This window comes from Panicum virgatum, chromosome 3K, assembly GCF_016808335.1.
Source record: "Panicum virgatum strain AP13 chromosome 3K, P.virgatum_v5, whole genome shotgun sequence".
Lineage (NCBI taxonomy): Eukaryota > Viridiplantae > Streptophyta > Magnoliopsida > Poales > Poaceae > Panicum > Panicum virgatum.
The window spans coordinates 19,262,879-19,284,881 of NC_053138.1; the positions used below are offsets into that span (position 1 = coordinate 19,262,879).

Genomic DNA, 22,003 nt, shown 5'->3' on the forward strand with positions numbered 1-22,003 from the left:
TCCGTACCGCATGTGAACGAGATCATCTTTTCTGCAGCGTCAAGTTAGCTTGATCGGTCACGACCTCGGCGACACCCCCACCCCCCCACCCGAGTCTCAGAAACTTTGAGACGACAAGGAAGAGACGATCGCAGCTCACCGACATGTGGTCCCAGGTACACGTGAGCCCCACGTACAAGTGACAATGTGGGTACTCTCCCCGACGCGACGCGCGCTTCCTGGTTCTACCGTGCGCTTTGCTTTCGGTTAACGTTTGTGTCTTTGACCTTGGCTCAATGACAGTAGGCCCCACCAACCAGCCAAACAAACTATACTACTCCTAACGCCTTCCTCCGCCGGCGCGCGCCCAGATGCTGCTCCCTCCGCGCCACCGCCGCGCTCCCCCGCGCCGCGGAGGGCGCCGGCCCCGCGGCGGCGTCGCGGACCTCGCCTCGCGGCTCGCTGGGTGCCTCCTCCTCCTCGCCCTCGTAGCGGCGGCCGTGCTCTGTCTCTCCTCCTCGTCCTCCCGCGCGCGCTCCCGTCGCCAACACGAGGAAGGCGGCAGCGGAGCGACGCCGAGGGTCACGATCTTCTCAGCGCCGCGCCTGACGCCGGAGGGATCGCAGGCGCGGCAGGAGCTGGCGGTGCGCTCGTGGCTGGCGCTCCCGGGGAACGTCAGCGTCGTGCTCCTAGGCGCCCACGCCTCCTCGCTCGCGGTCGCCGGCCGGCTCGGGCGCCGGGTTACCGTCGATGCCGCCATCGATTCCTCGTACGCATTCCCGACCCCCCTTAACCTCATAATCTCGCGTAATACAAGCTCCCCCCAACCCGATTCTTCAGAGATTTCTGTTGCAGTATGGAGCTGATCGGTGCCGTTTTCATCCTTGGTTTAGGTTCACGGGGACGCCGTTCTTCCACTCGATGGTCGCGAGAGCACAAGCTGCCTCTGGCTCCGACATTTGCGTCCTTGTCGATGCCGAGATCATCCTGCTTCCTGAAATTGTCAACGCGTTGGCGCATTTAAGCAAGGTTGATCGTGACTGGTTCCTTGTTGCAATGTCGCGTAACGTCACCGAGTTCCATTACCAGCTTGCTGACAACGGAAGCCACTGGGTACAGGCAGATGGTAAAACAGTGAGCTTCAGGAAGGTACCTTTTCCTCCAACTATGAACAATGTGACATTCATAGAAAATTACCGCCGGTTGTCTACATGTAGCTTGCTGATCAGATGTTCTTCGTCTCCATTAGTCGCGGGAGATTCCAGCTGACAAGTGGGCATCAGAAAGCTCTGACAGGGGGATGATTGTGGCGTGGAACAGTCCGAACAGTCCTTTACATGCCGGAGTTCTGCCTTCGTTTCTTTATGGAAGAGGAGCACATAATTGGTGGCTGACTCACGAGGTTATATCATCTGAGATGAGACTTGTATTTGATGCAAGCAGTCTGGCTCTTGGATTGTATCCTTTAAGTTTTAGCTCGATGCATGTCACGAGCTCGAGTAAGAATTACAGATTATTTGCTGACTCCTGGGAGTATAGTGTCAATCGCCACCTAGCCGCAATTTATGGCTCTTATTGCTACAGATTACCGAGAAGACACTCTACCCTGCATAAAGTGGTAAAGCAATCTGAAGACTATTTATTCAGCAAAGTTGACGAGCTCACCTTGTCAGATTTTGTCATCAGCAAAGGAAAAGCTCATGGAGGAGGAGGCAGCCTATGGAGGAACGAAAACATTTGCTTATCTAGACATCTGCACAGCTCTAATCTTCCACATTCTTTGAGCATGCTACTTGAGCTTGCTGCTGATAACAATAGGTCTGTTGTCCTTGGTGTGGCTGGAATAAGTTACAGGGACTTGCTCATGAGTTGGGCTTGCCGTTTGCGTCAGCTTAGAGTTACCAATTTTGTAGTCTGTGCCTTAGACCATGAGACATATGAATTCTCAGTTTTACAGGTAGTTATTTTCAGTCACCTCCTTTCTTCTCCTTTTCTCTATTTTTAACCTCTTTACTTTGCAAACCACAGACCACCTTAAATTGTTTAATCCTAATTGTAGGGTTTGCCAGTTTTCAGAGATCCATTATCACCAAAGAACGTCAGCTTTGATGACTGCCACTTTGGAACGAAGTGTTTTCAGCAAGTGACAAAAGTAAAGTCACGGATTGTTCTGGAGATATTAAAACTGGGATACAATGTGCTGCTGAGTGATGTTGATGTTTATTGGTTTGACAATCCAATGCCATTCCTGTACTCGCTTGGGCCTGCTACATTTGGAGCACAGTCTGATGAATATAATGAGACAGGTGATGACTACAATTTTCTGATGTTTCTCTTTCTGTTTTGGTTCTCTTGACAATGCACACTTGCATTTATCATCGTGTCAAATTCAGCTGTAACAAGAGTTAGTTGTAGGTGGCACAAAGTTCTTAAAAGAAAGTAAATGGCACAAAAATTGACCTAGAAATATGAATATGGCTTATTGAATACATAAAGCAAATATGGTAGTTCAGTTATGTTGATTCTCTGGATGCAAGCCCCCTGCTAATTTTTGTTGTGTATTCTCACTGCTTTTGGTTATAGGACCAATAAATTTGCCACGGAGATTGAATTCAGGATTCTACTTTGCTCGCTCAGACAATTCCACCATCACAGTGATGCAGATGATAGTAAAACATGCAGCTGATTCTGGTTTATCTGAGCAACCGAGTTTCTACGATGTCATGTGCGGTAAAAACGGAACAAACCGCATCAGTGACGACAAATGCCTGGAGCCCTACACAAACTTGACTGTTGTTTTCTTGAACCGGGACTTGTTCCCCAATGGAGCTTACAAAGGTCTATGGGAGAAGCATGATGTACTATCAGCTTGCAAGGAGCTCGGTTGTTTCATCATGCACAATAACTGGATAAATGGGAGGAAGAAGAAGCTCCAGCGGCAGATGTCCACCGGGCTGTGGGACTATGATCCTACCTCTAGGCTGTGCTTGCAGGATTGGAGTGATAGGGGTAGCTTTAGACGGATGAGCCAAATTAATCTGTTTGAGGACACTGACAGAAAATGACAACAACCATGTACCCATGATTTTTGCCAAATCTCTTTTTATAAAATTGTCTGCTAAATCTTTATGGCAATAATGCAGAAAACTGCATATAGTATTCACGCAAACTTGAATTCTATTATATCTGTATATTGTCCCCCCCCCCCGGGTTAGGTATATGATATTTCTGTACTAGAAAAGGAATGAACTCTGGTCATGAATACATCCACCAATATGAATATACGCAGAACACAAATTGCAGTACGTAGTAGCCTGGTCAACCTACTAACCTTCATCCTCTATTAAATTTGCTTCTTGTTTCTTCCAGCGATGGATTGATCCAAGATCCCAGTATATGATGCTTTCAGTATGTGATTAACTTGAAACAATACTAGTTGGGCATTGCATTTTTAGTGAGTCTTCCGCAACTACAACAAAATCAAATTCTCTGTGATCTACGGAAACACAGACCAGTAAATCAACACTAAGTACAGAAACAACAGCTTCACTTCATGTTTAGCGGAGCATCGTGGCAGTTCACATGTTCAGCGAGAACTATATTGGTTCACAAACATGGTGGGATTGAAAGGTGTAAATAGAACTTGGGAGGTCCAGATTTCCTTCATCAGGAGCTGATTATAGCTCATACCTCAAAAGAAAATTATTTTAAAAAAAACTAGTCGTTTGCAGGTCTGCAGCTCACTCGAGCAACAAAATGTTTATTGTTGCAAAAAATCGACTGGAAGAGCACATCAAATCCTTAATCATATGCCCATTACAGTTATCCAAATGGAACACTGGAAACCAGAACATGACATCCTTAATGGTACTAGAGATTTCTGATTGCAAAATGCTGACAACCTATTCCTGTTCTGCATTGTGTGAAGGTAGAAGATCTCACTTCATCTTTGCTTCTGTGAACAGAACATGCTTGTTCACACGGGGATCATACTTCCTAAATTCAAGCTTCTCAGTGATCCGCCGAGGATTCTTGCGCTTCACATAGAAGAACCCAGTACCGGCTGCAGAAACCAGCCTGATGAAGATTGAGGCACGCTTTGCTTTCCCCATCAGCGACTACGAGTTTAGAAAAGGAGACTGGACGGAGGACACACAAAAGCGCATGAGGAGAATTCAGAGAGGTAAATTCAAGCTCACACCATATTACAGACAATAGAATGCATAAAGCAAATAACTGAGCAAACAAAAATTTGAACATGTGTTAGTAACGCATCTGAAAAACTTAAGCAGAAAATTCAAAACATACACAAGAAAAATCATCATGAGAAAGCTCACTCCACAGATTGAACTGTCCTATAATATCTGCAAGCAGCTTGCCACCCTTCCTGGAGTCTTTTACATGTATACCATTACAAAAGTTGGTCCTCACGTCCTAAGCAGCACGGATACGGATACGTGTATCGGTATCGGAAGGATATGGATACGCGGATACGGCAATTTCCCAAACAACTCGATACGCGGATACGTTTTAACTATTTTTTAATAAATAATAATAGTGCATAATAAATTACAAAATAGAGATGTCTTAATCCCCTGTCTTAATTTCTGCAGCAAATGAGCTTCAACGCTTGTGTAGCTAGTGCTTTTTGAAAATGGACAATAGTTGCATCTCCATAATATATTTCCTCCACCAGGTTTAGGCTTCTCTAGAATGGTGACATGATCCCACAATGGAGCCCTGATATCAGTTATTTGTCTGGCCCAGATCTAACACTAGAACTAGCAGCAGCACTAGCACTAGCACTAGCACTAGCACTAGCAGCACTCAGATTTGGAGATGCCATACTGCTGAAATTGAAAGCTCTAATCAGGAAGATTGGTAGGGAACAAGAACAGGGGAAGGGAGAGAACAAGAACAGAGGAGGAGCTCCTTTGCACCTTGAGACGGGCGGAGGTCCTATGCAGCAGCCAGGCGGGCGGAGGTCCTATGCAGCAGCCAGGCGGGCGGAGGTTCTCTGGTCCCTGTAGCGGTGCAACCGCGGTTCCGGCTCGTCGTCGCCGCGCGGGGAGCTCCTGGTCCTGGGTCCCTGCGGGCTGCGGCCGTGGCTCGTCGTCGCCGGCGAGGGCGGAGGCTGCTCCGGCGGGGGCCGGCCACGAGTGGAGGCGCGAGTCGCGTGTGGGGGAGCGGGACGAGCGGAGCGGCTGCGCGTGGGGGAGTCGTGCGTGGGGGAGTTGGGTTAGGGCAACAGGGGCTGTATGCTCCTTTAGGTGGGCCGTAACTGGGCCGTATCCTATCAAATACGTATCCAATCTGAGGTTTTCCGGCCCAATACGGCCCAGCTCGCGGATACGTCTAGGATACACGATACAGCTGCTGACCCATGTATCCGTGTTTTAGAGCTCACGTCCATACTACTAAAAAGTTCGAAGACACCTTTATACCATCGCGTTTTTTCGTTTTGACCTCTGTACCATTCCATCCACCATCCGTTAGTAATTAACAGATTTAGAGTTCTGACATGTGGGCCTAACCTAGTAAATTGACCGTTTTGACCTCCCAATCTCTCCCTCCCACACTCGACAGCTCCGGCGCCACCTCCCCCAGTGCGGGCGCAGCGCCTGGCCGTGTCGCGAGCCAAGATCAAGAGCTGTCCGCGGCGGGTGGCAAGAGGGCGGCGGAGCTGGCCATGGCGCTGCTGGCGAAGCTGTGCGCGTGCGCGGACGGGCGTGCGGCGGTGGCAGCGCACCCAGCGGGCGTCGCCGTGGTGGTGGCGCGGCGGCTCCTGTGCGTGTCCGCCGACACCTGCGCGGTGCGCGTGCTGGCGGCCGTGGCCGGCCGGGCGGCGCCCCCGGAGGTCTTGCGGGAGATGGCGCGCGTCGGCGCCGTGGGGAGCTCTGCAGCGTGCAGGCGGACTGCGATGCAGGCGTTAAGGAGGCGGCCAGCGCCGTGCTGAGGCTGCACTCCGGCGTCTGGAGCGGGTAGCCCTGCGTCAACGCCTACCTGCTCTCTAGATACCTCTAATCGTCGCCATTAATCGCTATGTTCGCTGTGCTGTCGCTGGTGGCTGGTGCTGATTTGTTGTGAGAGAAAAGTACTGGTGGCTGCTGGCTGGTGCTGGTTTGGTATGAGAAAAATATTATTGGCTAGTTGCAGCGAATAGAGTGAATGGCTGCGACCATGGTGCGGGTATACAGGACAGCAAGTATCTGCAGCCAAGCACTGCAATTCTTGCAGTTGCAGAGCATTAACAAACATGTTGATTACTGGTAGTTGTAACTAGCTTGTAGGTGATATTCATTGATTTTGTTGGTTGATCGATCAAAACTTTGCTGCCTGAAAATGGTAGTCCGTCGATCCGTCACAAAGGAAAACAATCTTTACATTTTTTATAGATACATAGAGAGGAGTCATTTTCTTTTTAGTCCGCGCCGGCTACCTGGTGCCGCCACGTGGGCGGACGCCGCACCGGGGGTGCGCCGTGCCAGCCACCGGGGGGCGCCGCGCCGGCCTTCTAGGGTCGCCGCGTGGGCTCCGCCGGGGCGAGGACGTCCTCGGTGACGGCGGCGTGGCGGGACGGCCGCGCGGCCCGGGCGGCCGGAGCAGGGCCCAGGCGGCCGCGACGAGGCGCGCGGAGGACAGCCGGGGGAGGCCACCGCACGGCGAGGACGGCCGGGGCGGAGCAGCCGCGTGGCGAGGGCGCTGTCAGGGAACTCGCGACGGTGTGGAAGGAAGAAGAAGAATATGACAAGTGGGGCCCGCTCGTCATTGAGAGGAGAGAGTTAAGCAATTTTTTGGCACTCAAGCGTATAAAGGTCTTTTTGCAGCTCCGTTATCCACTGTTAGCACCCTTTCCGTCCAAAATGGTATGGAGGTCAAAACAAAAAAAACGCGATGGTATAGAGGTGTCTCCGAACTTTTTAGTGGTATGAACGTCGGGGCCAACTTTTGTAATGGTATATACGTAAAAGACTCCCCTTCCTGATGCAGATTAATAAACACGTATATTGTGTATGTTATATTCTATCTGCAAGCCCCGATGCAAATTGCAGCTTAGCTGAGCAAATGGAAAGAATCCTTCTAAAAGACAAGCAAACAGGTAACTTGGAGAACCGCTACAATTCCTAACTCCGAATGAATACCCTCTGTAGAGAACAACGAAGCTACCTTAAGAACAATCTCAACCCAATATTGTCATATTGACCAAACGAAACAAAAGATATATTACATTCAGGAAATGAAGACAGCTTTAAAAAAGGAAGTCAGTGAACCAAAACAATTCCTGCACTTTTCAAGCAGGATAAACTCAATAGCCACATCATAACTGCAGTCCTCTATGTTGTCAACAGCCATATCCCTATGGCACAAGGCATACATGTAAGACAAGGCCTTAGTGCAAACAGGACCACGGTCAGAGTTTGGAAATGAAACGTAGCGATAGCAAATCGCTGGCTCAACAGGCAACTATCCCTCACACGTTCTTGTCCCCACTCAACATTTCCTTCACGTTTCAGGTCTTGCTGCAACCAATCACGGACAAGCGCGAGGTGCCCCACGCCCCCATCCCGAAAAACAAAATTCTGGAAAATAAACTGCACTAGCAGGGGTGGACCCAGATTACACCCAATAATTTTTGCAAAAACAAAATCGAAGTTAGTTGGTAAAATCCATGGTCAGATCCGAATACAAATAGCACTCGTTAGGGGGTTTGGGTGTTCGATTTCGCAAAGCAGGAAAGGAAGGGAAGGGAAAGGGCGAACATACCTTGGCCGGCGAAGCGCCCGACGAAACTGGCAAGGGCGGCGCCACTCCCCTGTCGTCGCCGCTTGGAAAGGAGAAGAAAGAAGGCGGCCGAGAGAGAGAGAGGAGAGAGGGGGACTTCCGTGGGAGCTCCCTAAGCTAAGGGGTAGATAATTAGATTCTACACCTGTAATCCAGTAGCAGCCCATCCAATAAGCCCACGGCCCATGATTCTTTCCGCGGCAGCTCGAGCCGCTAGGGTTGTTAGTGCGGTGAATGATTTTTGGGCTTTCGGGCTTTCTAGAGGTGGCCCGACCCATCCGACCTCTCATTCTTCTTTGATTTGTCGAGTGAAAAATACACGTTTGATTAAGTGGACCATGGTTTCGGATGGGTATTTAAAGTGATATTAAACTATGAGTGCGGTATTGTGGCAAATAAAAAATTTCCTACGGAGTCTGTAGCGTGCTTGGTGGAGTTGATTATTCCGTTTTTTTTAAAAAAAAGAAACTTAAGACTAGTATTTCGGCCATACTCGATCGAGGACAAAGATGACACGATATCAGATTTTTGCAAAAGCATCACTAGTCCAATACCAATAATAATGTACAGTGTTCACAGATATCAAGAACTTCACTAAGACAAAAGCACTCGCAGTTGATACAACCTCCGTGGCTCACCTGGTCGCTTTAACTCTACACACGGAACAAATGCCGTGGACAAAACTGTGGAAGTTACAAATGGGGAGAAGGAAAGTTGATAGGAATCTATGCGCCCGATGTAATTCTAATTTGCAAGAACTATGCAGCCTAATACCTCTCTAGATTTTCACAAATTGCTGAAGGTATCCGATTATATACACAAACCAACACACCGTAACGGAGGAATCAACAATCACTATTGGAAGGATATCGCTATTGCGCCATATACAAAGCTGCCCCATGCTGGAGCATCCATAGGAATTACTTGTCCGTCCTTTCAGATTCTGATGCTAGTACATCTCTTGTCTTCTCAAGGCCTTTTCTTCATCGGAATTGCTCTCATCGTCGACGTGCTTCAACAGTTCTCCATTTAATCTAGTTGTCAAGGAGGGAGATAATGGTGCATAAACACCTACATAGTAGCAAAAGAGACGATATTAAGGATATTCGAACAAGAATTATATGATGATTTCAGTCAGAGAGTAGTAAAGGCTACACACTTCTTGATTGTCGGATCCTTTCATAATCCTTCGTCACATGCAACAAAATGGTACCGGATAACACCACAATCAGACCACAAATTTCAGAAATGATGCTTCCAGGGCTTTGACCAGACCAATCCTGCACAAATAAACCACATGACAATTAGGGCTAGCACGTATTTCAAACTCTTAAAGTTTAAATCAATAAAAATTCAACAAACCTGATATTACTGTTTGTCTTATTTCAGTAAGCAGTCCTAGCTGAGCGAAATTTTACTACAGTTACTAATACAATAAATCATTACTATTTTTCTCCATCCATCAAAGAGATCAATTTATTGCAGCTCACTTATTATCTGCAGTCCCATTAGTTTATATATACACTACAAGACAGGCATGCATAAGAAACAAATGCAACAATGTGAAATTCTTTGAAAGGGGACTATACGTTTGAGGGTAAATGGCAGAATGAAAATAAGAACGAATATATAAGCTGAGTGCAAAACGAAATTTACCTTGAACATTATGATGCTTGCAAGTATTGTAAGAGTTGTGAACATCACGTAATATATTGGAGATACAATTGCTGTGTTGAATGTGTCAAATGCCTAAAGTGAAAAGGCATAATTTAGTACAGTAAAGTGAGGGGTCTCATCAGCTATAATAGGGTGTCTCACGAGATGGCGACCCCCTCGTCTCCCCTCCCCCCCTCTCCCTCACCTCGACGCCTCGCCTACCTCCACCAGCCCCACGCCGGCCCTCACCCCGAGCCCGGCGGCCACCTCTCCCTCTTCTCAACCGGCGTCGAGGTCCCTCCCTGAGTCGGCGGCTGGGCGCGGCAAGGCCCAGCGCTGGAGCCAGGACACACCACCATCTGGTAAGTCAGGCGGCGGCCTGCCGGACTTCACCTTCAAGGAGGCGCTTCTGAAGGCTTTTCCGGCTGCTCCGGCGAGGCCGGTGGTGTCTCCGGCCGCCACCAAGATCCTGCTCCGCCTGGAGGACTCCCATCCGCCGTCACCACGACGTGGCCCCGATTCCGAGGGCTGGCAGGAGGTGGAGAGCTGCCGCTCTCGTAAGAATCGCCTGCGTGAGGAGCGGCGTCCGTTTCGTCGTCGGGTGCCCGTGGACCTGCGCGGGCTGTGCTTCAATTGCTTCTCACCGGAGCATCGCGCTGCAACCTGCAATCTCCAGCCGCACTGCTTCCGGTGCCGCCAACTGGGCCACCGAGCTGTCTGGTGCCGTAGCTCGGAGACGGCTGCTCGACGTATGGCGGATTCCCGTCTTCAGGACTGGCTGGGTGCTGTGGTCTGGCGTCGCAAGGATGCCGGCTCTTCCGCCGCCGGTGGGAGTGATGGGATTGGCGGCACTGCTGCCTTGATTCCTCCTTCTGCCGGTGATGCGGATGCCGGCGGACCTCCGTCGGACGTGGTGCACAATGCTGGAGAGGGCGGGGGTCGTCGTAGAAAGAGGCGGCGAACCAGGCGACGTCGCAACGGTGGCGAGGTGCCCCTCCCAGCGGCAGCTGATCCTCCTCCGGTGATGCCTCCGGTGGACAATGCGGCGGAGACGGTCGACACCGCCCCGACTGTTCGGCCTCGGAGAATTATTGACCGGTCGGAGATGATTGCTCGTGCCGAGGATGAACTCCGCTGCGCCCTCTCTGTCTTGGTTGTCGGTGATCCCACTGCTGTATCGGTTGATGGTCTGGCTGCTGAGTTTGCTCGGCGCTACGATCTCCCGATCAGTTCTTTGGAGTTTCATCGCCTGGGGCCTAATGATCTCCTGCTGCTGCTGCCGTCGGAAGAGGGAGGCAGTTCGCATCTACAATGATGGGCGACCAATTCTGCTTGATCAACTATCTCTACATTGTCGACGTTGGTCCCGTTTCAAGAATGCTGCAGGGGTGACCTTGCCTCAGATGGTCCACGTTGAGGTCAGGGGCGTTCCGGCACATGTCTGGGAACTGGAAACAGCTGAACATATTTTGGATGAATGGTGCTGGGTTCATGCGTTGCATCCCGATACTGTGCAACGCCGGGACTATTCTTCGTTTCGGCTGTCTGCCTGGTGTTCGAGCCCGGAAAGGATTTCGGCAGCCATGGATCTCGTCGTGGTGGAACCTCCGGCTCCTGTCGTTGAAGTTCCTCCCGTGAAGCGGGCTCTTTCTTATGCGGTCAGCGTCACGGTGGTGCCTGGAGATGGGCGGTTGCCTGAGGAGGCTCGTCCCGCTCCGCCTCCGGCCTGCGGGGGGGGGGGGGGGGGTTGGACGTCGCCGCCGCCGGCGTGATTCATCGTCCTCAAGTTCCTCCCGGCGAAGTCCGGCGAAAGATTCCCCTTCTCGAGGCGCGGCACCTCGTTCCCTGGAGCTTGCGGACTCCTCAGGACACGATGGGCGTGGCATGGATGCTGTCGCTCCGGGCGCCTCGCCAATAATGGCGGCGACCAAACCGGCTCCTTCCCCAGGCACACCCTCGGCCACGGCTGCCCCTTCCCCAGGCGGGCATTTATCTTTCGCGGGGATCTCTGAGGTTTTGGCGGCCGCTGAGTTCCGCCCGTGCGGGGACGAGGGGGGGAGCGCACCCAGAAATTCCGGAGGTCCAGGCGGCTGATCTAAATGCCTCGGTTTTCCCCTGTTCTCAAGATGCATCGCTACGGGTGATTGCTGCGCCGGAGGAGCCCGAGACGAAGGTTGCTGCATGTTTGGCAAACTTGTCATTGGGTTGTGGTGATCCTCTGGCTTCAGGGGCCCAGCAGCTTGTTTTGGGCCGGTCTGTATTGGGCCCTGATGATGTGCTTGCTAACAGCCCGGAGGCCTTCCGAGTTTCATTTGAGGATGGGGTGGAGGCCATGAGGCCCATTACACCTGGTCCAGAGATTGTGTCCCCAGTGCAGATAGATCCCGTCGAGGCGTCATCGCCGTCCCTCTCGCCGATTCGGTCTGGCTCGCCGGCGGGATCCCCTCCGCCTGTTCCTACTGTTGAGGGCACTGGAGTTCTTACCCAAGCCGACTCTGTTCCCCCCTCCTCACCAGTTCCATCTGCGCCGGTGGCAGCACCCGTGACAGCTATGCCGGTCCCTAGTCCGTAGGAGGAACCTCGCTCGGCAATCAGGTCTCCTCTCTCAACTCGGGTATATTTCCGGCGCCGGTTCAAGAGAAATTTGATATTGGCTGATGCACCAGCGGACCCTCAATCCCCGCAACCTCCTAGTCCAATGCCTCTTTCTCCAGCCGCTGCTTTTATTTCAAAGCTTTCCAAGACTCCAGGGGGGCTGCTGCCGATCCCTCACATTAACAAGAGGAAGAATCTCAGACCGCCTCCGAGCGAGGCACCGCGGCACAGCCGACGTGTGGCTGGGCTGGCTCCTCAAGCCCCAGAAATCTGTCCCATTCACCTCAAGAAAAGAGTCATGTGTGCTCTGGATTTAAATGTTGGGGGATACTACACAGGACAAGGAGCAACTATCTCAGGATGTTCTTGATGAGTATGCTAAGCGGTTCTCACAATCAAGTGGATCTCATGTTAAAGCCTTGGCTGCCTTGTTTGGGCTGACTCCTCCGGAAGAGGATTCTGGAGTCGAGTCGCCTGGATTATTGGCCTGAACTCTCTGGTGGTAGTTCTTTGCAGTAAGCTCTATGGATCCATCACATATTCTTATTTGGAACGTGCGGGGCCTCAATTCACCCGTGCGTAGAGATGCGGTGCGATGCATCGTGGATTCCTCCAAAATTGATGTAGTATGTCTGCAAGAAACAAAAATGTCAGTTATTACTAGACAGGATGTTTTGTCAATGTTGGGGAATGATTTTGATAATAATTTCTTCTTCCTATCTTCTTCCGGGGCTAGTGGTGGCATTCTTATAGCCTGGAGGAGTCGTCTTGGAGTGGTGGATTCAAGCCGAATTGACAATCACTGTGTTTCAGTTCGGTTCAACTCTGGGATTGGCACTGCTTGGTGGCTTACTTGTGTCTATGGGCCTCAGGATAACCAGGAGAAGATCCAATTTTTGCAAGAGCTCAGAGATGTTAGAGTTCATTGTACTGGCCCCTGGATGGTGGCAGGGGATTTCAATCTCATTTACAAAGATGAAGATAAAAATAACAGCAATCTCAATAGGGCAATGATGGGGAGGTTTAGAAGGTGGATTAATGATATGGCAGTCACTAAAATTCCGCTTCATGGTCGCAAGTACACTTGGTCCAGTTCTTCCACCAGTGGCACACCCACTCTGGTCAGGCTTGATCGCGTCTTTTGCTCAGGTGACTGGGAGGACAGGTTTCCTAATTGTCTCTTACAGAGCAGCGCTTCAGATGACTCGGACCACTGTCCCCTTATTCTTGGTCTCAGAGATAATTTGCCTGGCAAGCCGCGGTTCCATTTTGAAGCATTCTGGCCAAAGATGGATGGGTTCATGGAGACGGTCGAGAGTGCTTGGACTTCTATTCCGGCCCGACATTGTCCTCTGGAAACCCTTTCTCTGAAGCTAAAAGCTGCCGCTAGGAGTTTACAAAGTTGGAGCCAAAAGAATGTTGGTCATATCAAGTCTCAACTTTTGATGGCTAAAGAGGTGTTCCATCAGTTGGATATTGTACAGGACAGTAGGCCTCTCCTTGACAGTGAAATCTGGTTGCGCAATAACATTAAGAAGCTAAGCCAGGCACTGTCATCAACGTTGAGAACTGTGGCAAGGCTTCGATCTCGGATTGGCTGGCTACAGGAGGGAGATGCAAATACTAGACTGTTCCATATGCATGCACGTCATAGGAAGAGGAAAAATGTCATTGCTATGCTCCAGTCTGATGAGCGGATGCTTACTGGACATGAGGAAAAGGCTGCTGAAATTCTGGAATTCTATACAAACCTTATTGGTACTGATGATATGCGGGAAAGAATAGTGGATTTGGATGCTCTGGACATGCCAAGTTTTGATCTGGAGGCCTTGGATAATCCTATTCTGGAAGAGGAGGTCTGGAACACTATCAAAAGCCTCCCTTCTGATAAGGCCCCTGGACCGGATGGCTTTACGGGTCGATTCTACAAAGTTTGTTGGCCAATCATCAAGGGAGATTTAATGGCAGCCATTCACAGTGTGTGGGGAAAAATTTCAGGAACTTATGGATGTTGAATTCAGCCTACGTCACACTTCTTCCAAAAAGGCCAGATGCAGAACATGTAAAAGATTATAGGCCCATCAGCCTTGTGCATAGTTTTGCTAAGTTGATCACTAAAATCTTAACCAATAGATTGGCAGGAAGACTTTATAAAAGGGCGCTTTATCCAAGATAATTTCATGATGGTCCAGCAAACTGTGCGCTTCCTTCATTCTCAAAAACAGCCCAGAATCCTCCTCAAGTTGGATATAACAAAAGCCTTCGACTCCGTGTCTTGGCCTTTTTTGTTGGAGGCGCTGCACAAATTGGGATTTGGCCCCCGGTGGCGGGATCTCTTATGTGGCCTGCTTGTGACCTCTTCCACCCAAGTCCTTCTAAATGGAACACCCGGGGAGAGAATACAGTATCGTCGAGGACTTCGACAGGGAGACCCCCTCTCTCCAATGCTGTTTATTTTGGTCATGGATGTGCTTAATAGTATGGTCTCTAGAGCTGTGACGGAGGGTCTCCTGCAGCCACTATCTCGCAGACCGATTCAGCATAGAATTTCTTTATATGCGGACGATGTGGCCCTTTTTCTCCAACCTGCTGCTGAGGACATCAATCTGACTTTGGACATTCTAAGCCTTTTTGGAGAGGCTTCCGGGCTCAAGACTAATGTTCAAAAGAGTAATGTGTTACCTATTCAGTGCTCAGATGAGGATCTGGAAATCATAACCAGCTTGCTGCCTTGTGAGGTTCTCAGTTTTCCCTGCAAGTATCTTGGGCTGCCTCTGTCTTTAAGGAAGCTTACAAAAGATCAAGTTCAGCCCATTATAGATAGAATTGCTGATCAGCTGCCGGCCTGGAAAGCTGATCTGATGACGAAAGCAGGTAGAGTTGTCCAAGTTCAATTTGTCCTCACTGCAATGCTCATTTATCTTCTTATGGCAACGGATCTTCCGGCCTGGGCTTTCAAAGCTATTGACAAAATCAGAAGAGGGTTTGTCTGGCGAGGGCGCAAGGAAGCTAAAGGGGGTCACTGTCTTATAGCTTGGCCTAAGGTGTGCCGTGCTAAAGAGCTGGGAGGACTTGGAATCTCTGATTTAAAATCGCTGAGCTGTTCGCTGCGGGTTCGATGGCCGTGGCTGATGAAAACAGAGCCCAATAAGCCTTGGGCAAGTTTGTCCTTGCAAGTCAGTAAGGAAGTTGAAGATCTTTTAGCAATGGCTATCTGCTCTGAAGTAGGCAATGGTGCGAACACCTTGTTCTGGCGGGACAAGTGGCTGGATGGCAGAAGCATCAAGGATTTGGCTCCTGGTTTGTTTGCATTGGTCCCTAAACGAAAAAGCAACAGGCGTACGGTTTTAGAAGCTCTCACTGATGACAAATGGCGTGCCAGGATGAGAAGGAATTTCTCCTGGTATTCATCGACGGTGGAGGTGCGGCGCAGATGTGTTAGTTCGCCCAATGGATTACTGCGAAGCGGCGGCCCGAAACGCCTGTTGATGGCGTCGACGAACTGCGGCCATGTTGGAGCGCCTTGGTTCTTCTCGAGTCTGTAATACCATTGGCTGGCGGCGGCCTCCAGATAGAACGATGCCGTTGGCACCTTGAGGTGGTCCGGCGTGCCGTAGGCGCGGAAGAACTGCTCGGCCTTGTGTAACCATGTGATGGGATCGTCGGAGCCGTCGAACTTCGGAAATCCGAGCTTGTGCGACGGCGCGGTCGGGGTTTCGCCGGATGACGACGATCTATCGGCATCGAATCGGCCCTTGCTGGTCAGGACTTGCGTCTGGACGTTCTTGATGGAAGTCGACAGAAGCCCGACTTCCTGGCGGAGCGACATCACGTCGTCGTCCATCTTGCCGTTGTCGCCGATCATCTTGACGATTCGATCGACCACTTCGTCCAGGATCGCTTTCGTGACCGGAACGTCGGCATCGGCGCCGTCGACCATGGCGGTAGGGTTTGGCGGCGCGCAAGGAAGGCGGGGCGTCGCGGAGGTGCGATGGAAACCAGGCCAAGGAAGATCCCTAGACTGATACCAAGATGTTATGGATTGAGTCTAAACCTGAACACAAGAACAGATCGATAATCACCCAACTCGCCCTCCTGGGAGGCTCTGAGCTTGCGGGAACTATCTACTGCCTAAAACCCTAATGAGCCGCCGGCTCTTACATTTATAGAGTCTATGACAATTAACTAAAACACCCTTGACAAAACAGCCAAACTAATAAGAAGGAAAATAAACTCTTGCTAATCCGTTGTGGATGCCGCTTGCTTCTTCTTGCGTTGACATTTCTTCCCAAAGAATGTGTCCACAACAAATGGATAGAGGATTTACATGGAGATATTTCGGTGGAAGCCTTGATGGAGTATCTATATGTGTGGGATTTAGTACAAGAAGTGGAGCTGCAACCTGAAACTCATGACAGGCACATTTGGAGAATTTCTCCAACTGGTGTGTATACAGCAAGATCTGATGCCTTGTTCCAAGGAGCAGTTCTATTTGAGCCGTTTGAGCGTATTTGGAAGTCTTGGGCACCATCAAAGTGTCGGTTTTTCATGTGGTTAGTGGCACATCAGAGATGCTGGACGGCGGATCGGCTGGCTAAGCATGGGTTACCTCACCCAAACCGCTGCCCCTTATGTGATCAAGATGAGGAAAATATCCAACATCTGTTGGTCGGCTGTGTCTTTGCACGAGATTTTTTGTTTCAGCTTCTGCATTTCGTCGGTCTTGCGGCACTCTCGCCTCAGCCTACGGACTTCTCCTTTGCTGAGTGGTGGGAGAAGGTAGCTACGGCGCTAACCCTAGCAAAGGAAGAAGTCCAGATGTGGTGCTCTGCTGGTGCAAAAGGCCTCTCCTTGCTCACTATCAGGGGCGTGGGATGAACACCAGGGGGGCTGTGTGGTCAGGTCCTCTTGCTTGTAGGCTTGTTATGAGCTGAGGAATTGGTGGTCAGGTCCTGGCTCCGTGGGACATTTCTGTCCAGCTGGAGTAAGGTGTGTGGTTTGGGTAGGTGTGTGTCTGGGCATAGTGGCCTGGGAGTGTTGGTGTGAGTTTTGTGTGAGTGTGTTTTCTCTTTGTATAAGTCTATATTAGACTTTTTCTTCTCCTATAAATACAATGATACGCAGTTCTCCTGCGTGTTCGAGAAAAAAAGTACAGTAAAGTGAAGGGGAACAAATACAGTGGCGGAGCCAGCAAAAATTTCAAGGAGGGGCCGAAAGATCAAGGGAAGGCGAGCGATAGTCATGGCCGCGATGGCGACGGCGACGACACTGGCACGCGGTAACGTCCCTGCCTCCGCACGCGGCACGCCTGGAATCACCCTCCGTGACCCTCCAGCTTCCCGTCCCCAGGTCTTCTTCAATCTGCAGCTCCCATTGACAAAGCTCTGGCTACAATTTTTTTAATGAAGTTGAAGCTGAAGGTATTTAAAAAAAATATTTGGTAAAAATGCTTTCAATGTTTAGGATCACGGTAGCCGCAGAAGCTACAATTTTTTGCTTGAGTTGCGTAGGCAAAGCTATTTTACGACTTATTCATGGCTCCCATAATAAAACTATTTTGAAAATAACACTTTGACAGTGGTGAAGCAGGTGAGGAAGCTATGCCAAACAGGCTCTCAGAAAGTTACTTTTTGCTTGCTTGTAGTTGTCTCTTGAGCTATCTGCTGAATTTTAATTGAAAGTGCCACGTGAGCTACTAAATATTAGATTTATTGTAGATCTACTTATCTAATTATTTGCAGCAAAGAAGAAGGGATATTAACATTTTTTCCACCGTTAGGGGGGGCGGGCCGTGGCCCCTACTAGCCCCCCCTTGGCTCCGCCGTTGAACAAATAACATAATATTTTATGGTAACTGTGTAAACTAATGTATTTCAGTGCATTGTCTACCATAGCACTCTACAAAATTACATGCAACTAGATAATATTCTGGTGTCAGGGGTAAGAGAAGGTTGCCCAAATTGGATGTAAAATGTAGGCATTAGTCAGAGGGTAGGAAAAGAACTAGGGACTAAACAACAAGGCAGCAAATGTGATTTTGAATCCAAATCTATTTAAATGGGTCCACAGTATGTCAAGCTAGCATATGACCACCAACTTATTATAATATTACTTTCTCCTTTTTTCCAACATATTTGGTTGTTGAGAAGAGTGATAACAAGCAGATTATTATATGCATAACAATGATTTGATGAGAATGGGACATGGCACCTTTCAGTGTAACAAACAATACAAACCTAACCATAATTTAATCTCAATCATTTGAAAAATCCAAACCCATCGAAACTGAAGTTAATCCATTTGGTTTTATACTATTTTCAACTAACAACATTATTATTGACTTCTCTTTTGAATCTTTAAAGGTTACACGTCTCAGAAACATTATGCCTTCTTTTGCTATTTGCAAATGTTCAGCTCCCAAATCGCATCCAGATAGTTCTTCCCTATCATGTACCATTTATGCAGCTAGTATGTAAATGGTTGTACTCATAGTCATACAACTGCAATTACTGAACGAAAGCAATTTGCAACAACTTTTACAAACCTTATTCAAATAATTCATCTGTGTCAGCACACAAGTAGCCACAACAAGCATAAAGAACCAAGTCTCAGGATATATTAATTGGTTGGTCCCCTCGAAAGTCAGCTTTAATGATGTACCAAGAGCTTTAACACTCATGACCTGAATAATGAGAAAAGTTCACATTCCCTAGCCAGAATAAATTAGAATATAACCAAGTAAAACAATAGAAAACATATGAACTGCTGGCAGAAGTGCCATTACCGAAAGAGAACCCATCAAAGAGCAAATGGCGGTGTAGATCAACACATTGGACTGCCCATATAGAGGGGAGAAATAGAACACCAGGACAAAAACAATCACAATAACTGAAGCAACATATAACAAGAAAGCTGCAAAGGAAAGTACCAAGATATGTCAGTCATAGTTTTCAGTTCCTACGAATCAAGAGCCAACAATTGTATGGGTAAATCACGCCCATAGTAGTCCTTACCAGGTTGTGTTGCCATGTTCCATATTTCCCTAACAGATGTAATCTCCTGCTCCTGCGGAGCATGGATAACAATGACCACAGACCCTGCTATGCACATCACGCAGCCGAGCACCCCGAGGGCATGCAACCTCTCATTAAGGATGAAATGAGCCAGCACTGCACTGAATGGCGAAGACACCCTCAATGTATGTTCAAGTTTGACAAAAAAAATGAACTGCTAACCGCTGAATTGCAAGAAGAAAGTTGAGCTTGCTGACCTAACAATTATTCTGAGTGCTCCAAGTGGAGTAACCAACACAGCAGGGGCGAAGGCATATGCCACGAAATTGGCAACCTCTCCCACAATCACTGAAAAAGAGGAAAAACCTCGCTCAGAATTGCCCGTTACTATCTAAGTATCACGCCCAGTTCTCTACTGAAATCGCACGAGGAAACCTTACTAGTGATCATGCCAACCCACCACAGGGGCTCCATGAGGTACGAGGACCCGCCTACACCTGCACATGCCATCATCATCATATCATCAGAGAAACCAAACCAAGCGAAACACACATCTCTTTTGACCAGAAACCGGACTGCTCCAGCTACCAAAGGCCACAAGGATAGTGCGAGAGGACGGGAGCGGGGAGGACCTGCGCGGACACCGGAGGAGACGGCGGCCCGGCGGAGGCCCTTCTTCTTGATGATAAAGCTGGCGCCGATGAAGCCGCTGGAGAGCAGCGCCAGGACTATCCCCTTGACGTTGTCCGTCGACAGCTCCGGCCCGGAGGCCCCTTCCCCTCCTCCTCCTCCTCTCCCCCCATCCCTCTTCGCTGCCGGCCGCTCCTCCAGACGCCGAAATTGCGAACCGGGCGGCCGGATTCCGGATTCCGGCAGGGATTGGGACGGGTGGACCAACGCGGCGCCTGATTGGTGCCTCTGACTCCGGTTTTCGGCCTCTCTACCACCTAACCCGACGGGAATGTGGCTGTAGGAATGCTTGGCGGGGGATTTTGGTGGTTCTCGGGAGGGAGAGGACGAGCAGCTGATTGGGCAGAGGAGGAGCCGCGCGCGAGAGGGGCGAGGCGCCCGCGAACGATGACGGACGAGCAGGGAAAATTTTTCCGGACGGAAAATCCGATTTTTCGGAAAAATTTCCGTTTCCGGTGCTACCCGGAAAGTATTTCTCGGCCCAATTTCGAATTTTTCGGTTTCAAAATTCATAAAAACGAAAACCGGATTTTTCCGACCGGATTTCGGTGATTTTCGGGCGGAAAAGATTGTTTTAGCAATGTAAAAAATATTTTGGTATATATGGTATTGCAAAAGAACTATTACACATGTATATATAATTTAAACATGAAATATCCATTCAAATTCCGTAAAAACAATATATCCCTCACATGACTAAACACATATAGATCCGTATATGAAATAGAAATGTAAACTCTTAATAAGTATCCCTCACATGACTAAACACACATAGATTCCGTAAAAATAATATATCCCTCACATGACTATTACACATATTGGGTTTATTTAGCAAAACATGTCCTATATATGATCAGTTTGTATAACTTGGACAATGGACTTGGTATTGTATTATTGCAATGAACCTATGGCTTGTATGCTTGTATGACTAGGACAATGTACTTGGTATTGTATTATATTGGATTTAGATTGTGTGTCTTGTATGGACAATTGGATATACATATTTTAGGTGAATCCTATTAATATTTGGTGTGTGAAATATCTATTATGCTTTGTGAACTGTTATATATGTAAAATTAGACGAAGTGCTGTAAAATTTTTAATTTTTCCTCACTGATTTTAAACTTCCGATCACCAACAACATTTTCCGGTCGGAAAACACCGAAATCCGGTCGGGAAATGTCGAAAACCGAAATTTGAATTTCAAATCATTTTCCGATCGGAAAATCCGAAAAAAACGAAAAACCGGAAATTTTCCGTTTCCGGAGCAGTCCGAAAAATGGTTTTCCGACGGAAAATTGATCCCTGCGGACGAGTCGACGAGACGAAAACGAGATGGAACAAAGGCCCTGTTTGGGAACGCTTATGATTGGATTATAAGCAGAATAAGCCAAATAATCCCGCCAAACGGGTTGCTTCTCAACTTGCTTATTTGGAACGCCACCGCGAAATAATCCCCCTCAACACTGCGTTTCGAAACGCGACTGTCTCCTCGCTTTTCTCTCGCTTTTCCTGTGAGCCCATCTCCTTCATTCCTCCCCCACCCCCGATCAGATCTGCACCTGGCCTCCTCCTCCTCCCTAGCGCCGGCCGCCGGCCCTCTCCTCCTCCCTGCTGCGCTCCGGCCAACTCCCTCTCCTTCCTCCCTGTCGCGGCCGCCCTCTCCTTGCTGCTGCGGCCGCCGTTTTCCTCCTCCTGCTGTGCATTCCGCGGGCTGCAGAGCAAGCGCCGCGCAGCGTTCCCAGTGCACCTGCAGGCCGCGTTTGGGAGCCGGCGGTACACGCTGCCCTCAACAGGAGCAGGTGCCCGCAGCCCGCGAGCCACGAGCAGGCAGCGCCTCAAGCTCCTCCCTCCTCGTCAATAGAGCTAGGAGCCAGGAGCAGGCCGCGCCTCCTCCCTCCAGAAAAGTGCAGCACTTTCCTTCGAATCTGGTGCCGCGGCGATACTGCAGCCGCCGCCGCCGCACCTGCCCTTCGAGACCATCGCCGGCATCACCACCCTCTGCCGTGGTCCATGCCAAGGAAAATCTACTAGAAATAATCAGGCAAGCCAAACGTCTCGCTTATTTGGATAGCGGATTCTTGAGATCGAGGCGTATGAAAAAATCCTGCTCAGCTTATAAGCGAGTCTGAGATAAGCGTCCCCAAACAGGCCCAAAAACAAAGCAAAGCACGCTGATTAGGCGTCATTTTCTCGCTCTACAGAATTTTCTTGAGAGAGAGAAAGAGGAGGCGTGTGCCTGCGTAGCTGGCTGATGGGCGATTGGCGGGGACTGAGGCGTGGGGCCC

General features: G+C 49.5%; 3 protein-coding genes across 11 annotated transcripts; 1 reads left to right on the forward strand and 2 right to left on the reverse strand.

The window, feature by feature from the left end:
* The first annotated feature begins 350 nt into the window (after positions 1 to 350).
* On the forward strand, positions 351 to 3,114 carry LOC120700693 (beta-arabinofuranosyltransferase RAY1-like). Its single transcript, XM_039984934.1, has 5 exons — positions 351 to 748; positions 873 to 1,128; positions 1,229 to 1,936; positions 2,039 to 2,285; positions 2,563 to 3,114. The coding sequence occupies exons 1-5, from the start codon at positions 351 to 353 to the stop codon at positions 3,042 to 3,044; spliced, it is 2,091 nt and encodes a 696-aa protein (XP_039840868.1). The 3' UTR covers positions 3,045 to 3,114.
* Positions 3,115 to 3,594: 480 nt separating this feature from the next.
* LOC120698137 (50S ribosomal protein L33-like) lies at positions 3,595 to 7,873 on the reverse strand. 4 transcript variants are annotated; one of them, XM_039981647.1, is made up of 3 exons: positions 7,744 to 7,859; positions 7,057 to 7,059; positions 3,595 to 4,106 (listed from the first exon to the last, which is right to left on the reverse strand). In XM_039981647.1, exon 3 carries the CDS (start codon positions 4,089 to 4,091, stop codon positions 3,918 to 3,920), a length of 174 nt encoding a protein of 57 aa, XP_039837581.1. In that variant the 5' UTR covers positions 4,092 to 4,106; positions 7,057 to 7,059; positions 7,744 to 7,859; the 3' UTR covers positions 3,595 to 3,917. The 4 variants fall into 4 exon arrangements, 2 of the variants coding, with proteins under 2 accessions (XP_039837581.1, XP_039837580.1); XR_005684728.1 differs by lacking the exon at positions 7,057 to 7,059 and having other exon boundaries at positions 3,595 to 4,118; positions 7,744 to 7,873; XM_039981646.1 differs by lacking the exon at positions 7,057 to 7,059.
* Positions 7,874 to 8,281: 408 nt separating this feature from the next.
* LOC120698139 (probable magnesium transporter NIPA3) lies at positions 8,282 to 21,050 on the reverse strand. Of its 6 annotated transcripts, XM_039981652.1 has the most exons (10): positions 21,032 to 21,050; positions 19,658 to 20,114; positions 19,466 to 19,522; positions 19,283 to 19,373; positions 19,026 to 19,186; positions 18,797 to 18,924; positions 18,557 to 18,694; positions 9,418 to 9,510; positions 8,921 to 9,041; positions 8,293 to 8,832 (listed from the first exon to the last, which is right to left on the reverse strand). In XM_039981652.1, the coding sequence occupies exons 3-10, from the start codon at positions 19,497 to 19,499 to the stop codon at positions 8,711 to 8,713; spliced, it is 888 nt and encodes a 295-aa protein (XP_039837586.1). In that variant the 5' UTR covers positions 19,500 to 19,522; positions 19,658 to 20,114; positions 21,032 to 21,050; the 3' UTR covers positions 8,293 to 8,710. The 6 variants fall into 6 exon arrangements, 5 of the variants coding, with proteins under 5 accessions (XP_039837588.1, XP_039837587.1, XP_039837586.1 ...); XM_039981653.1 differs by lacking the exon at positions 21,032 to 21,050 and having other exon boundaries at positions 8,288 to 8,795; positions 19,658 to 19,910; XM_039981650.1 differs by lacking the exon at positions 21,032 to 21,050 and having other exon boundaries at positions 19,466 to 19,516; positions 19,658 to 19,791.
* Positions 21,051 to 22,003: the final 953 nt, after the last annotated feature.